A 14,439-nucleotide genomic window follows, 5' to 3' on the forward strand; every position below is an offset into this window, starting at 1 on the left:
TTCCTCAGTTTTATGCTGCAAGCAAATATATATTGATAACTAAATTAACTCCTTGGTTAATTAAAACACAATATACATTCTAGCAGAGAAACAGAGCATTCATCCCTAGAAATGTTTACGTGAGAAGATGGTGGTTTGAATCTGTGATAGCCAGAGTGTGTGGACACATCCTGTGGGGAGGCTGGGGCTGGGCAGAGCTGAGGCAGGAGGTTCAGTCACAAACAGCCTGGGCAGGGATCCTGTTTGGATATGTGATGCCATATTTAGAACATACATAAAATAACTCAAAGAGAAAGAAGGATGCCCTTTGGCTGCTGCAGAGTAGGAGATTTGTCACACTTGCACCAGTGTTTTGGGGTCCAAGTGCTGTTTGGAGGAGAATCAGGGACTAAGTGTCCCATCCATCTCCACTGGCCTCAGGTTCTTGTGTGTTTGGTGCCCAGAGACCCTCCCTGGCAGCTGTTGGAGCTGTGTGTTCCTCATGCCCTCCCTCGGCTGCCAGCAGCACTCCTCCAAGCTGCACTTGTCTCTAAACCTTCTGTCCTTTTCTCCTAAACCATCTTTGTGTCCTTTGGTTTCAGCACGAGGGCTGGGACCTGCTGGCCATCCTCTCCAGAGTGCTGGGTCCCCAGGGCTGTCCTGGGGAGGAGGAGATCCCAGGCTGCAGCTGGAGGCAGGAGGAGGAGGAGGAGGAGGAAGGGCAGAGGGCTGATGCTGTCAGTGTGTCACCCCCGGTGCGTGCAGTGCCAAGTGCCAGCGTTTATCCAGCAAACTGCCACCCCACCCTGTCACCTCCCGGCAGAGAGGGACACCCTGGTGAATTCAGCACTGCCCGGGGCAGCGTGGGAAGGCAGCTGGCAGGGGGGCAGCAGTTTGCTGCACAAACTCGACAGCAGAACCTGCCCTGAAGTGCAATTACTGCTGGCTCCAGGAGTGAAAGCTCCCTGTTAACACCTCGCTTACTCTATACTCATCAGGTGGATGCAAATCTCCTCACATCCCTACCAGCAGACACCCTCCTGCAAGGAAGCCTTGAGAAAACAGAAATCGTGCAGAATACTGAAATGGAACACTACATTTTCCTCCTAAAACTTGCTCAAAGTTTAGTTTCACTAAGCCACATTGCAGAAATCCAGATTGTCTCTTAATTTATTAAAACATCCCACCATTAAAAATTGCTCAGAATTCCCAGTGGCAGGATGCTCTGCAAGAGTTATCCTTCCCATCAAACTACGGGGATCCAGAGAAAACAAAGTAGAAGTCGTGGATTTGAACAAATGAAGCCTGCTTTTTTTCTCTGCCTGACAAAAATCTCCCAATAGATTTTTAGAGTTTCATAAGAAAACAAAAGAATTCAACACTGCAAAGTCTCACATTTCCAGTGACACTCCAAATTCCCAAATTTTACGGCCAACCTCCAAGCCTGCCGGTGCCGGGTGCGATTACGGAGGGAACCGAAGAGCCGAACTCCGATTAAAGCAGGGGAAACAAGGCTTGGGAGCAGGAGCTGCCGTGGCAGGGGAAGGGCGAAGAGCAGCCGCTCCGAGCGCTCGGTGCCGGCTGCGGGAGCCGCACCCGCCGCGTCCCCGGCCCCGGCGCGGGGAGGGCTCGGGGCTCGCTGCGGGCCGGGAGCGCCGGTTCGGGCACGAAGCCGTTCTGCGAGTGCCATCCAGGGGACGAGAGCTGCACTTCAGCTGCTGCGCGGGGGTGAAGCGCCACTGGGTGTCGAGGAGGAGGAACCCACCGAAAAGACGCGAGATGTTTAAAACTTTGCGAGCCGGCCGGCGCGCAGGGCAGGGATAGGAGTGGGAATAACGAACGGAGAAGTGCCCGGAGTTTGGGAAGGGACCAGAACCTCCACAGCAGGTCTGAAAATGCTAATTACAGAAGCACGGAATCACTTAGGGTGGGAAAGAGCTCCAAAATCATCGAGTCCAGCCTGTGACCGATCCGCACCTTGTCACCCCGAGCAGAGCGCTGAGTGCCACGTCCAGGCGTTCCTTGGACTCCTCCAGGAACGGTGACTCCGAACCGCCCTGGGCGGCCCCTCCCAGCGGTGGTGGTGATTTCCAGTTTGTGTGGCCCTCTCCCCGGCACCCCTCTGCTGTGTCAGGGGCTGGAGAGCAGCCACAGTGACATCTCCGTCCCTGTCCCCGAGTGCTTCCCGAACCTCGGGACTTTACGACTTGGGAAAACCCTCGCAGGGAGAGCCCATCCTGCTCTGCGCCCATCACCGGCTGGGGACCGGTCGTTAAAACACGGCCATGCTTGTGAAGGAGCAGCGGGGAAACAATTTCCTTGTCACATAAATCAGTGTGTGTGTGGGGGGGGGGAAACTGATTTTAACCGCTGTAAGGGGAAAAACCTTGCTGCTGTGGAGCTGCCCGCGGCGACCGTGACCCCCCACCGGCCCCGGGGTCCCGATGGCTGTGGGACGGGAGGTGGCCATGGCGATGGGCTGGGGGTGGCCGTGTCCGGGCAGGGCTCGGGGGCGGAGGGAACGGGGGTCGCGGGGCTCACCTTGATGATGAGCGGGTTGCGCAGCATGCTGAGCCGGATCAACCCCAGCCGCTCGTTCTCCGTGCCCGGACCCGCCTCGGCCAAGGCCATCGGCCGCCGCCGGGGCCCCGCCGTGCCGCCCGCCATGGCGCGGGGGGCCGGTCCCGGGCCGGGGGTCTCTGGGCGGTCCCAGTCCCGGTCCGGGTGCCGGGGGGGCGGGTCTCGGCGGTGCCGGTGCCGGGGCTGTCTCGGCGGTGCCGGTGCCGCTGCGGGGTCTCTGCACGGGCCCGGTGCCGGTGCCGCGCTTCTCCCACCGAACTCGCGGCGCGCGCGGCGGCGTCCGTCTCCAGGCAACCGGCGGTGCGCCGCTCTGACGGGTCCGGCTGGGGCCGCTTCCGCCGGGGGAACGGATGAGCCGGGCGCGGGGCGCGGGGGCCGGCGGCGCGGGCGGACACCGCGTGGAGGTAGCGGCAGGCCCGGCGGGGCCGGGAGCGCGGAGGGGCGGCGGGGTCCTCACGGCCCGGGGGCGCTCCTCACGGCCCGGGGCCGCCGGGAGCTCTGTGGGAGCGCTGGGAGTCTCCCTCGGTAGCCCCAGTGCGGCGGAGAGGAGCGGCGGGATCCCGCCCGCCCGTGCTCGGGGTTTATCGGTATCCAGGCCTAGGGGCGAGCTGTGGTTTGAGCTCCGCAGAGCCTTCGGGGCCGCTCGTTCCGCTCGCTGGCGGGGAGGGGATGGCCGGGATGCGGAATTCAAGGGCGCGTGTTTCGAACGTGACATGAGGGTGTTGCGTGGTGAGTGTTTTGTATGTGCTGGATGTAGAAAATGTGCTAAAAATCCTTCCTGCCTGCTCTGTGTGCCTGAATTCTGCCGGCAGGGCTGAGCTCGGCCCCTCAGAAACTTCTAATTGGAGAATTTTGCGTTTAGTGCTGATGAGTCTCATATTTCTTGGTTGCTTTTAGCTTGCTGCTGTTTCAGTGCTGAAAGCTGAGTTGAACATACAAGTCAGACGTTGCTTAGTTATTCAAAATCAGAGCTGTCAGTTGTTGAATTTATTGAAGTGTCTTTTGTTGTTGTAGGAAAGCACTTTGAAGGGTGGGGACAGCTGTGATGCACATCTGTTTGACAAAGAAGGCACCAGCTTTTCCTAGGCACTTTACAAAACTAACTGGATTGAAAAGTAAGAGTCTAAGATAAAATTGAGTTTTTAATAGTTAAGATTTTGGGTGGGTTTTGTGCTTTTTTTTTTTTTTTTTTTTGGGAGGGGGGAGGTGTTTTGTTTTAAATAAAAACAGCGTATAAATGACAACACTTCAATAAAATTCCTCTCTTTCACTTAAGAGAAAAACAATGAAAGGCAAAGCACATGCAGGTGATTTTCAAGCCCAGGATTTTGTCAAGAAGAAGAAAAAGAAGAAGAGGAAACCGAGTGAGTCCAACAACAAACAGGAAGATGCTGAAACTGTGGAAGGTGCAGAGCTCGGCAGCTTTTCCCCAGTGCTCTTTGAAGATGCAGCAGCACAGGGTGGGGAGGGCAGGAAAAAGAAGAAAAGACTGAAAAAAAAGGGTGAGAAGCAGCAGAGTCTGCTGGATGATTACTTTGGGAAGGTGGACCATGAGATCAGCAATGGGGCTGGAGCAGCTGCTTCCCCGAGGAGGAAGAGGAAGAGGAAGCAGGAGGACAGCACCAAGGAGCTCAGCGATGTCACCTGTGTCCCTGTGAACCAGGACTGCCAGCAGGGTGCTGCTGATTATGTTTATTTCAAAAAACGCAAGAAGAAGAGGAAGGAGAAGCAGCCTGAAGAGGATGAGGAGTGTGAGCTGCCTCCCCCCGAGGAACAGAGCACGGGCCACAAAGAGAAATCCAGAAAGAAGAGGAAGAAGAGGAGAGAGGGCAGCGGCCAGGAGGACCCAGATGGAGCAGCTGAGCCACTGCTGTCCCCCTCAGAGCAGGACAGGGGGCACAGGGGGTGGCCTTCAGCTGCAGGTGAGGATGGAGGCTCTGATGCTGCTTCTGCCATCACTGAGGTCTCCATGGAGCTCCCTGCTGGTTTTTCCACACCCAACAAAGCAGCTGGGCGAGCTAAAAAGACTCCAGCACATGCTAAAAAGGCAAATAACAGCAGCACTTCTGTCAAGGAAGAAAGCTCTTCAGAGTCTGATATGATGTAAGTTCAGGTTTTGTTTGTGGGGTTTTTTCCCTTCCTCCACTCCCCAGATACAATCCTTTCATGCTCTTTGGGTTCCAGGTTTCTCTTCATTCTGTTCTCTGTGTGTTTTTGAACTTACACAGCATTTGTGATGTTGGAGACCTATTTTAAAACCTCAGTTTTCTTGTGGAGATCCAATAACAATTTTTAAGAATACTTCAGGCTCTTTTCTCCTCTTTAGAAACTGCAGGTATAGAAATAACTTACCTGCAAACAATTCACATTTAAAAAAAGAAAAAATGGGGGGAAGAGAAAAGGATTTCATTTGTTAAAGTTGGTATTTATAGGGAACATGTGCATTTTAACCCAGCAACTGTAAGGCAGCTGAACAATTGAATGTTCTGTGCAAATAAATGCTCATGTGCAGTGTCTAGAAAACAAAACAGGAGCACTAGTAAGAGACAGATGGAAAAAAAAAAATCTGTGTGCCAGTGCTAGCAAGAGACATTATTTCTTCTGTATGCCCATGTGTGAGAGTTTTGTGGATTTTCAGAACTTCAGAAAGCTCCTTGATTATTGTAAGTATAGAAATTTGGAGATAAATTACAATTACTAAATTATGTTAAAAAAAATGCAAGGCAGTGGATGTGTGAAGTATTTTTTGTTCTGAAATTAATTAATATGTTCATTCTTTTAATGGTAGAGATGTTAACAACATCTCTGCTTTGGAGTTCTAGTGGTGTATTTTATTTTATGCCTTTTTTTTTTTTTTTTAATATCAGGACACCAGAAGCCTTGGCATCTCATAAAAAGAAGCAGAAGCAGCAGAACAGTTCCTTTGCTGAGTTGGCAGCCTCTGATGAGGTCAGTGTGGATGGTGAAGAAGGCCTGGACCGTTCCATGACTTCAGCTGTGGATTTGGATATCGCAAGACAAGAACTCAAAGAGTTTATTCCTCATGTGAAGAATATATCAGACAGTTCAATCAAGAAAATGGCTGGAAGAGACCTAATGAGGTTTAAGGAGTTTAAAAAACAGGGTGAGCTCTCTCAAATCCTGTTGCAGTGAGGAAGGGCTGTGCAGCTGTGCTAATGTTTGGACAGAGGGAAAAGTTTGTGTCGTGTCTGTTGCACCCACAGCCTGGTTCACTTCATCCCATTGATGTATTTTCTTTTTCTTTGTTTTGTACATCTGCTTCCACATTGGCAAATTTCAGTTCAAACTTGTGTGTTAATTGCTGATTCCCAGCTGGTTTTGTCTCTTTCAGTTTTCTCTTTTCCCCTCTGAATTTTTTGATACCTGAGATCAAAAAATTCAGGAGGTGGTACTTGAGGTTTGATTTGTTTTTTTTTTTTTAACCTTTCTATATTTTAGGTATGGCTGTCAAGTTTGGCAGATTTACCCAGAAGGAAAATAAACAAATCCGGAAAAATGTTGAAGAGTTCTTAGCACTTACTGGAATAGACAGTGCTGAAAAACTTTTGTTTACCTCGAGGTATCCAGAAGATAAAGACACCATCCATCGCCTGAAAACAGAACATCATTTTTGTGAAAAAATCTGTGAGTATTTCAGTCCATCCTCAGACAGCTGAGTGCTGCATTCTACAGCCTGGTGATATTATGGCATATTCTGTAAAATAATTTTTATTGAAAAGCACTGATGTTGCTAAATTTGGTAAAAAAAGAAGCTGCTGACACGGTGTAGTTGATAATCTGCACAGATTATCAGAGATCTCCACTGTTCTTATTATCTGGTCTCAAATAGGAAGAGTTTGGAGATAAAATATGGTCAAGACCAGTAAAGACTTCCAGACTTGCATTTGGGCTTTATGGCTTTAAGTGCATTATTTGCTAAACTATAATTAAGGTTACTAATGGCAGCTGTGAGTGATTAAGTCCTGTCTGAAATTGTCACCAATAAATAGGTGGCAGGTGCAGGACTGAGGGGGGGTGGAAGAAATTGAGCCATGCCAGTTTTCCAGGACCTGGGGATCTCCTCAGTGCACCAGGAGCTTTACTCTGTGTGTTTGGTGACATCATCTCAGGCAAGGCAGAGTAAAGGACAGCCTGTCATGGATCAGGCTACTGGGATCAAACTACAGATTTGTTCCTCTGTGGTTATTTCAGACACACAATCCTTCCTTCTGCATCAGCACATTTCCCTGATGTTCACTGTCATCCCAGTCTGGGAGTTTCAGCCCAGCTCCTGGGCTGGGAAGATTTGGCAGAAAGTCTCATCAGTGTTCTGTGCAGTGTTCTGTGCCTCTGCTGGGCACTGCTGGCCAAGGAGGTTGTGTGTTCCCAGTGCTTGGTCTCTGTGGATCTTCCCTGCAGCAGAGATCTTCACTTGGATTTTGCTGATGCCCCCAGTGCCTGCTTTTCCCAGTTGGAACAGTCTGTAAGCACCCAGGGTCCCCTCAGCTCCTGCCTGAGGCTGTCTCATGGCTCTGTTTTAATGGGAGTGTTCAGCATGCCAGTTAAATTTTAATCACACCTGGATCAAATGCACAGCCAGTCCATGCAGTTTGTAGCTGGTGAGTGGAAAGAATCTGTTGTTGACAGCACAGTCATGAAAATGTGTGGTGTTGGGTTTTGGGGTTTGTTTCATTTTGGCCTCACCGCTGTTAGAAATGTTTGTTAAAAATGATCCTTTACCTTCCAGCTGAGGGCATACCCAGGCCCTGGAGGCTGATATATTATCGAGCAAGGAAGATGTTTGACCCAAATAATTATAAAGGAAGGTAAGGGGATACTTTACAAGTGTTTCTGAATGCTAATATCAGTCTGTGTTGATTATTTGTAAATTAAAAATGATTCAAATGAAGATCATCTCTCCCATTTGTGCCAGTTACTGTGACTTAATTGATAGCTCATTTTGCCTTCTTGATTCCTCTGTTCTGAAATGTGACTTGAAGTGATAGTGATGATTACCATTGATCACCTGCAGATGTTAAGCTCTTTAAGAGATTGAAACGGTTTGAATTTACAGCTGAAGCTGTGCCCCTTTCCTCAACCAGGTATACTACAGAAGAAAAAGAACAATTAAAGAAATACCAAGCCCTGCATGGCAATGATTGGAAGAAGATTTCTGAGTTGATGTCCCGTTCTAACCTCTCAGTTGCTATGAAATTCTCTGAAATCAAGTCAGGTATGTAATTTTTAGAAAAACAATTCATTTTGTGTAATGTTATTTGAACTGTACCATGTAGGTACTCTAAACATAAGGAAAAAGTCCTTCAAGTATGGGGTTTTTAATTAATTAATTGATTTCTAGTGATGGTCCTCTTCTTCACACCACTGACTGCATTTTCATGTGGAAAGGATAAGAAAGATCTCTGAAAGAAAATGGAAAAAAAAGTGAGACAAATATAACTCTTTATTAACAGAACTGACATCTAAAAAAGATGATTTCATGGGGAGGGCAGAAGGAATTTGGCAGCCAGGTTTAAAAAGATAACAACTGGGGATCAGACTGTCCTTTAGTGTTTAGGCTGAACTCTCAAGCTTGGTATGCAGAAGAGTTTCTAGGACATGTGTTAAGAAGTTTGTCCTATAAATAAAAATCATGCAAAGTGAAACATTTGCTCTTTTGCCTTTTTTTTCCCTAATCATTTATGATAAATTATGCCTTAACCTGGTGGGTTTTCAATTTTAGCTATTAACTATGGTTCTTGGACAAAGGAAGAAACCCGGAAGTTAATGAGTGCAGTGAAGGATGTGCTGAGCAGGAAACTGAGAACAGAAAATCCAAGCTCTCTTTCCTCCCTGGAACAGTCAGACACAGATCTCTGGATTGACCGTGAGCAGCTGCACCAGCCACTGCCATGGACTGAGATTGAAACCAAAGTGGGAAGTCGATACTGGAGACAATGCAAACAGAAATGGTGAGGGCTTGAACTAAACTGGGATAGTAAAATGTGTTCTGGAGTGTATTTATTCTGCAAAACCTGTGTTTGGTACCATGATGATCCTTTGGTAGGACAGGTAAGGGATTGTAGAGCACAGAGGAGGCATTGCAGATGAGTCTGAGACAACTCTTTGCTAGCTGCAGCAACTTGTCTGTCTGCTGTGGTAGCAAAGCCTGATTTTTGCCTGGTGTGTGAAGCCTGAGCAGCAGAGTTGACTTACATGCTGAACCCTGGGCATTGTGACTAACACCAGCAGTATTATTTAGCTAAAAATAGAAGATTGAGACTCTTATGCCAGCTGTTTAACACCAAACCAGCTGCTTCAGAAACTTCCACATAACCTTGTGTAGTTATCTGCAAGAAATGTATCATTTTAAGCAACTTTCCCAGCTGATAGGAATAGCAGTTTCTTTGTTGGGTATTTTAGGGGAAACTCTCCCAGCCAAGGCCTGGGCCCTGGCCAAGCCTTGGCCCCTGCTGGTTGGGAAGTGTGCCATCAGATCCAGGTGTTCCTGTGCTAAAAAGATCATCAAGTCACTTTGACTTGCCGATTTGGGGCCTATAAAAGCTGGACCCACTCTTGGGACAAATTTGGAGACCTCACCTAGGGGTGGACACACTGTGGAGGATTTCCCAGTTGCTGGGAAGGGTTCTCCAGGTCCTGCCTGTGACATGGGGCTCCTCATGACAGGATCTGGATGATGGTAAAATACTGAGGCAATTTGTGATGTATCTTTCTCAATCACTGTCCTTTCTCTCATATAGTAATGATTAGTGCACTCTTGCTTATTTTTGCTTGCTGTTAAAAATAAGTGTATAGTTTTATTGAATGTTTCATTTTACTTTTTTGTTGCCTTAATATGCATAGTAAAATAAGACCATTCTTTCCATTGGTGACTGTGTCCCTTCAATGCCCCCTGTCCCTTGGCAGACCACTGTATCTCTGTGACAGCAGCAGAGAAATTTCCCAAAATGATAAAGACCTGGTTTTGTGTGTTTTCAAAGGAATTCAATTTTAACAAGGAAATTGACCAAAGGGAAGCAGTTGTACAAAGGGACCAGGGGATTGCAGACCAAGATCACTCTTATTAAAAGGTACAGTTCTGAGCACTGGGATGTTTTTTATCATGCACTGTTTGAGCTGTGTTTATAAAAGCTGGCAGGATGAGAATAGCCTGCTTGCAGCTTGATACACATTTTGTAATCATTCTTTCTCTGGACAAAATGTCCTGTAATTTCTGACTAAGGGAGCTGGGAGCACTGAATGATGTCTTGAGTTCTGCCTGCTGACTGCTTGTCTCACATTCACAGGTTGTACGAAACAAAAGCAGAGGATGCCAGTGAAGTAAACTGGGATGAACTCAGTAATGCTTTCGGGTAAACCTCCCTTCCCTCTTCTTATGGCTACAAAGGGTAGTGAAAGCAGAGGAATCAAAGTTCTGATACCTTTACAACTGTAGGAAATGTTCAGTTTGGAAACATTACAGTTGCATAGCACTGAGCAAGAAGCCAAGATCTGAAACCCTTAATGTTCCAGATACTGAAGTGTTATGTATCTGTGCTTCCACATGTTAATCAACTAATGGAATAAATTATGGTTTGATAATATGGGTTAATTATTATTTGAATTCCATCATTTCCACCTAAATCTAAGCTAGGGCTTGACTGGCATTACTCTCAGGAATGGGTAACTCAGTAACAGTTAAGCTTTATGATAATTCCTCGCACCACTAATTCTTTGAACTCTTCTCTTTGCAGAGATGTTCCTAGAAACTATCTTCAGTCAAAGTTTTATAGGTTAAAAGTGTCCTTTGTCCCCTTCTGGAAAAGAAAGACTTTTTCTGGTCAGTATGCCACCTGTTCATATGTGCTTCTAAATGCTTTGGCTTGAATTTCAGAGGATACATATTCCGGTTCAAATTTTTCCTAATTGGCTAAAATCTTAGGTTTTATACTTATTTTACTAAATGCTTTTTTTATAACTTTCAATGTTCTCTTCATGCAAGTGCTTATGAACCTGTTCTTTTTAATACCCTGGCTTGAAAAAGTTTTAAGGCTGTGCATTTTAATTTCTCTTTGCATGTTTGTGTTATGCCTGATCTCCCTGCAGCCCCTGTGATCAGAACAATACAGAGATTTTATGCATTTAACATGGACAACAGAATTCCTTTGAGATGCTGTTCCTCTACAGATCCAGTTAAAATGACTTTTTTTTTCCTCATAGAAATTATTGACTATCTGTATGAGAAGAAGCTCCCAGAACTTGAAGAAAACTTAAGGGAAGCAAAGAGCCGTAGTTCTGACAATGCAGCAGCCAGTCAGCAGCAGAAGGCTTTCAGACTCAGTGACATTTTTGACTCCAGTGAAGAGAGAACCAGTGACATTTTTGACTCCAGTGAAGAGAGTGATTAACTGATTGTCCTAAAAGCAATGTCTAATTTGCATATTTAACTGCAAATGGCTCTGGTTGAAAGTGGGTGCAGCTTACCACCTGCAAGTACCCAGGCTCTTGACAATTGGAGAAGTCAGGATGGGCACCTCTGATTGTCTTCTTTCATCCTGAAGATTGAGTTAAACAGAGCTTTTGTGCCACATTTTATTTAATTCAACTCTGGTTTTAGAAGTTTTCATGTAAGCATCCAAGTTGCTTTCTAAATGTCTCAAAATACTTTTTTTTTCTGTGGAGTTGACAGCTGCTGTTTTCCCTTTATGAATGAACTTGGTTTTCAGAACTTTATTTTTTTTTTAAATTCATGGGATTGGAAAAAGGTTTTCAGTTTGCTTTTTAACCTCTGTAATAATCAAGTCTTAAGACATCTGTGTTGATGGAAACAGCACAACTTTTAAGTTGTTTTTTTTTAAACAGGTATCTTGTTCTTAAAAACAACTGATTTTATTTTTGATGCAGACTTACACTTTTTTCAACCCTTCTAGAGAAAAAAAGACTTTTGTCAATTACTATTCATCATTTCATGCTAACCAAAACAAATTATATAAAAAGTTGTAATTAATATTTGGAAAACAGAGACAAAACAGTGGGTGTATATATATACATATGCATATATATATATTTTTATTTTGCCAAGGAGAATTTCTACAATGTAATAAGAAAATTAAGCAATAAGATGGAGGTTGTACTCGTGTTTTGTATGATACTTTTAACTCTCTGCCTGAAGTGATTATTTGTAAATTGACTAAATTAATGTAAAAAGCCCCAAAAATAACTTGCTGTGTCTATCTTTGTAAGGCTTGTTTATATTTCCCATATGCTGTACTAGACAGTAAAGCAAGAAGACTCAGTCCCTGCTTTTTCAGCATCATTTTGATAAGTGACAATTTCCCTCTTCAATTCTAGTGATCATCATTAAAAATCCAGAACTCTGAATGGCTTGAAATAAAGGCCTTGTTGGAGGGTCTGGAAGGTGACTTACAGCAAGGAATTTTAAAGAAAAAACTTCCCCTATTGAACTGTGTCTGCTTTAGTCTCTCTGAAGGTAGAAAGCACTGGGATTTTTGTGAGACAGGCACAACCCCCCCTGCAATCAGCCACTGCTTTGAGGGTAAAGTTTTCCAGCCAAAAGCTGAAATGGGATGGAGGAAGGAAACACACACCACCTCCACTTAGGTCTTTGTGTTGCTTCATGGGTTTGAAGGTTAAAAGCTGAAAAACTTGAATTTCTGAGTCTAAAATTGTCTTTTTCAATTTTTTTTTTCCCCCTGGAAAATGGAGATGCTCTGAATGGTGTGCAGGCAAGAGCACAAATGATGCCTGGTTGTAGAGTTTGTAAAGTAGATCTTGCAAAAATAAACTTCTTCCTCCATGATGAGATTTATTTTATTATTTGCTTTGAAAGAAAAATGTGGCTGAGTGGAATGTACCTCACCCTAAAGAGAGAAGCAGCAACGTTTTATTGAGTGAAAAGAACAATTTGACAGAGTTCAATAAATTTGATGGTATTTAATAAAGTTTTAACAGTGGTTTAGCAAGGTTCAAAGTTCACCTTGTTAATGACTTATTCATTAGTACTAATTCAGCTGCTTAGTCACTTACCAAGGACCTGGTGTGAGGAAGGGATGCCCTTGGGTATGGCTCAGGTGAGGGAGGTTTCCCTGCTCCAGGGCATTCCCCTGGCCTTCAATCCAGCTGCAACTCAAGAGTTATTAGGGTGAAATTGGTGCTTGTTAATTAGCAGTACAAACAGGATAGATGCCTTTGTTTTAGCTCTGCTATCTCATTCTCCACTCGTTATCTTGCATGTTTAGGTTTCAAAACCACCTTTCAAAATATTTTTTCTGAGGTACTTTCACTCCCCTGTCAGTGAGCCAGGAGCATTCCAGCTCTAAGGGTCACCTCAGGGCATGAGCTCCTGTTACTCCCTCCCAGAACTACCAAGGAAAAAACTTCTGATACTCCTTAAAAGCAGTTTCTCTGCTAAATATGAGCGAGCCAGGGCTGGAATTGTAAACTTGCCATCCTCTTCCCTGGCCCCATGGAATTCCAGGCACAGGGAGGCAGTTCTTTCATGTGGATATTTCAGTATTACTGCAAACAGCAAACTCTGCAGAGGTTTAAAAAAAGAAAAACTAAGCAGGCTCCACGGAATGATGAAGAAAATAACGTTGACAAAGCTTTGTGTATCAGACTGCATTATAAATAAGAGCATGACAGCTCCTTCAGGTGTAAAAGCACCCTAAAAACCTGGGTGTTTCAAGCAGATGTGTCACTTCAAGCATTTCCCTGGCATCTTCATGGCCTGAGTGGTGTTACAGCACAAAACTCCTCAGCTGTGTGGCATTATCAAAGACACAGACAGACGAGCTCCAAGGCTGTGTTTGCAGCACTTCAAAGCTGAAGAAGCAGCTGAAGATCAAAGGGGGACTTGCTTTTTTCACCCCTCTTTCCTGTAAGGTCTTAACCAAGGAGGTGGAGAAAGGTGACGCTGATATAACTTGGGCCAAAGTTACAAAAAGCTTATATAGCTTGAGGTAAAAGACACCAATATAACCTGAATCATAACTTTGCATATTTATATAACCTGAATCATAAGTTTCTGTATCTATATAACCTGAATCATAACTTTCTGTATAATGCAACATCCAGTATATGGTTAGCTCGTTGATTAATGCTTAAATAAACAGAAAGTTGCCAGGTGAATAATCTCAAAACCAGACAAGTGTAGCTATACTGGGGAGCAGGAGGATGTACGAATGAGAAATTGGCAAATGTAAAGCAAATTAGCCACAAAATGAAGAATTTTGTCTGGTTAGATCCAGAAAGACCAAGGAACACCACAACTGTGCATGCTCTGAAGACAAAGCTGAGAAGCTCAGATATGAGAAAGACCTTGAGCCTCCATCAAAGAAAACCCCCAGGAACACCTAAATTGGGGAGGGGCAAGCAGAGGACAGAAAAACTATTCATAACCATGAGATAACATTATGTAAATTAGCTCCATCATGTATATGATTATGTTATAATGCCATAACAACATCAAGGAATACTCACTGCATAAATAAACCCCAGCACTTGATAAGGGGAGGTGAGTGAGGTGGAGAAATGCCCCTCACCTCCAGCACTACAATAAACAAATACCTGCTCTGTAGACACCAGTCTATGGGGTTTTACTTCCAGCCAGCCTTTTCGGGCATCACCGTCCGTACCTGAGGCAGTGCCGGGGCTGTACCACCGCTCAGGCCCTGTCCGTCCCTGAGGCAGTGCCGGGGCTGTACCACCGCTCAGGCCCTGTCCGTCCCTGGGGCAGTGCCGGGGCTATAACACCGCTCAGGCCCAGCCCCGTGCCTCAGTTTCCCCGCCTACTCGCGGCCGTGCTGGCCCTTTAAGGCTCCTCCCGCGGGAGGCAGCGAGCGCCCACTTCCGGCCGCGTCC

The 14,439-nt window shown here is 45.6% G+C and overlaps 2 protein-coding genes and 1 long non-coding RNA gene across 4 annotated transcripts in view; 1 reads left to right on the forward strand and 2 right to left on the reverse strand.

Annotated features, from left to right (window-relative positions):
• Window positions 1-2,840, reverse strand: part of CFAP77 (cilia and flagella associated protein 77) — a 57,179-nt gene extending 54,339 nt beyond the window's left edge. Inside the window, exon 1 of the mRNA XM_053962240.1 lies at window positions 2,521-2,840. Within this exon, the coding sequence (XP_053818215.1) occupies window positions 2,521-2,646 (126 nt within the window). The 5' untranslated portion in view covers window positions 2,647-2,840. The remainder of the gene's footprint in view (window positions 1-2,520) is intronic.
• A 66-nt stretch (window positions 2,841-2,906) lies between these two features.
• On the forward strand, window positions 2,907-12,379 carry TTF1 (transcription termination factor 1). 2 transcript variants are annotated; one of them, XM_053962239.1, is made up of 12 exons: window positions 2,907-2,963; window positions 3,574-3,674; window positions 3,836-4,662; window positions 5,427-5,683; window positions 6,019-6,204; window positions 7,307-7,385; window positions 7,662-7,792; window positions 8,300-8,528; window positions 9,558-9,647; window positions 9,864-9,929; window positions 10,311-10,396; window positions 10,777-12,379. In XM_053962239.1, exons 3-12 carry the CDS (start codon window positions 3,845-3,847, stop codon window positions 10,962-10,964), a joined length of 2,130 nt encoding a protein of 709 aa, XP_053818214.1. In that variant the 5' UTR covers window positions 2,907-2,963; window positions 3,574-3,674; window positions 3,836-3,844; the 3' UTR covers window positions 10,965-12,379. The 2 variants fall into 2 exon arrangements, with proteins under 2 accessions (XP_053818214.1, XP_053818213.1); XM_053962238.1 differs by lacking the exon at window positions 2,907-2,963 and adding an exon at window positions 3,016-3,288.
• Window positions 7,924-14,357, reverse strand: LOC128798567 (uncharacterized). Its single transcript, XR_008434455.1, has 3 exons — window positions 14,146-14,357; window positions 12,604-12,696; window positions 7,924-7,979 (listed from the first exon to the last, which is right to left on the reverse strand). It is a non-coding gene; the product is annotated as an uncharacterized LOC128798567 (long non-coding RNA).
• Window positions 14,358-14,439: the final 82 nt, after the last annotated feature.

Source organism: Vidua chalybeata, chromosome 21 (assembly GCF_026979565.1).
Source record: "Vidua chalybeata isolate OUT-0048 chromosome 21, bVidCha1 merged haplotype, whole genome shotgun sequence".
Taxonomy (NCBI): domain Eukaryota; kingdom Metazoa; phylum Chordata; class Aves; order Passeriformes; family Viduidae; genus Vidua; species Vidua chalybeata.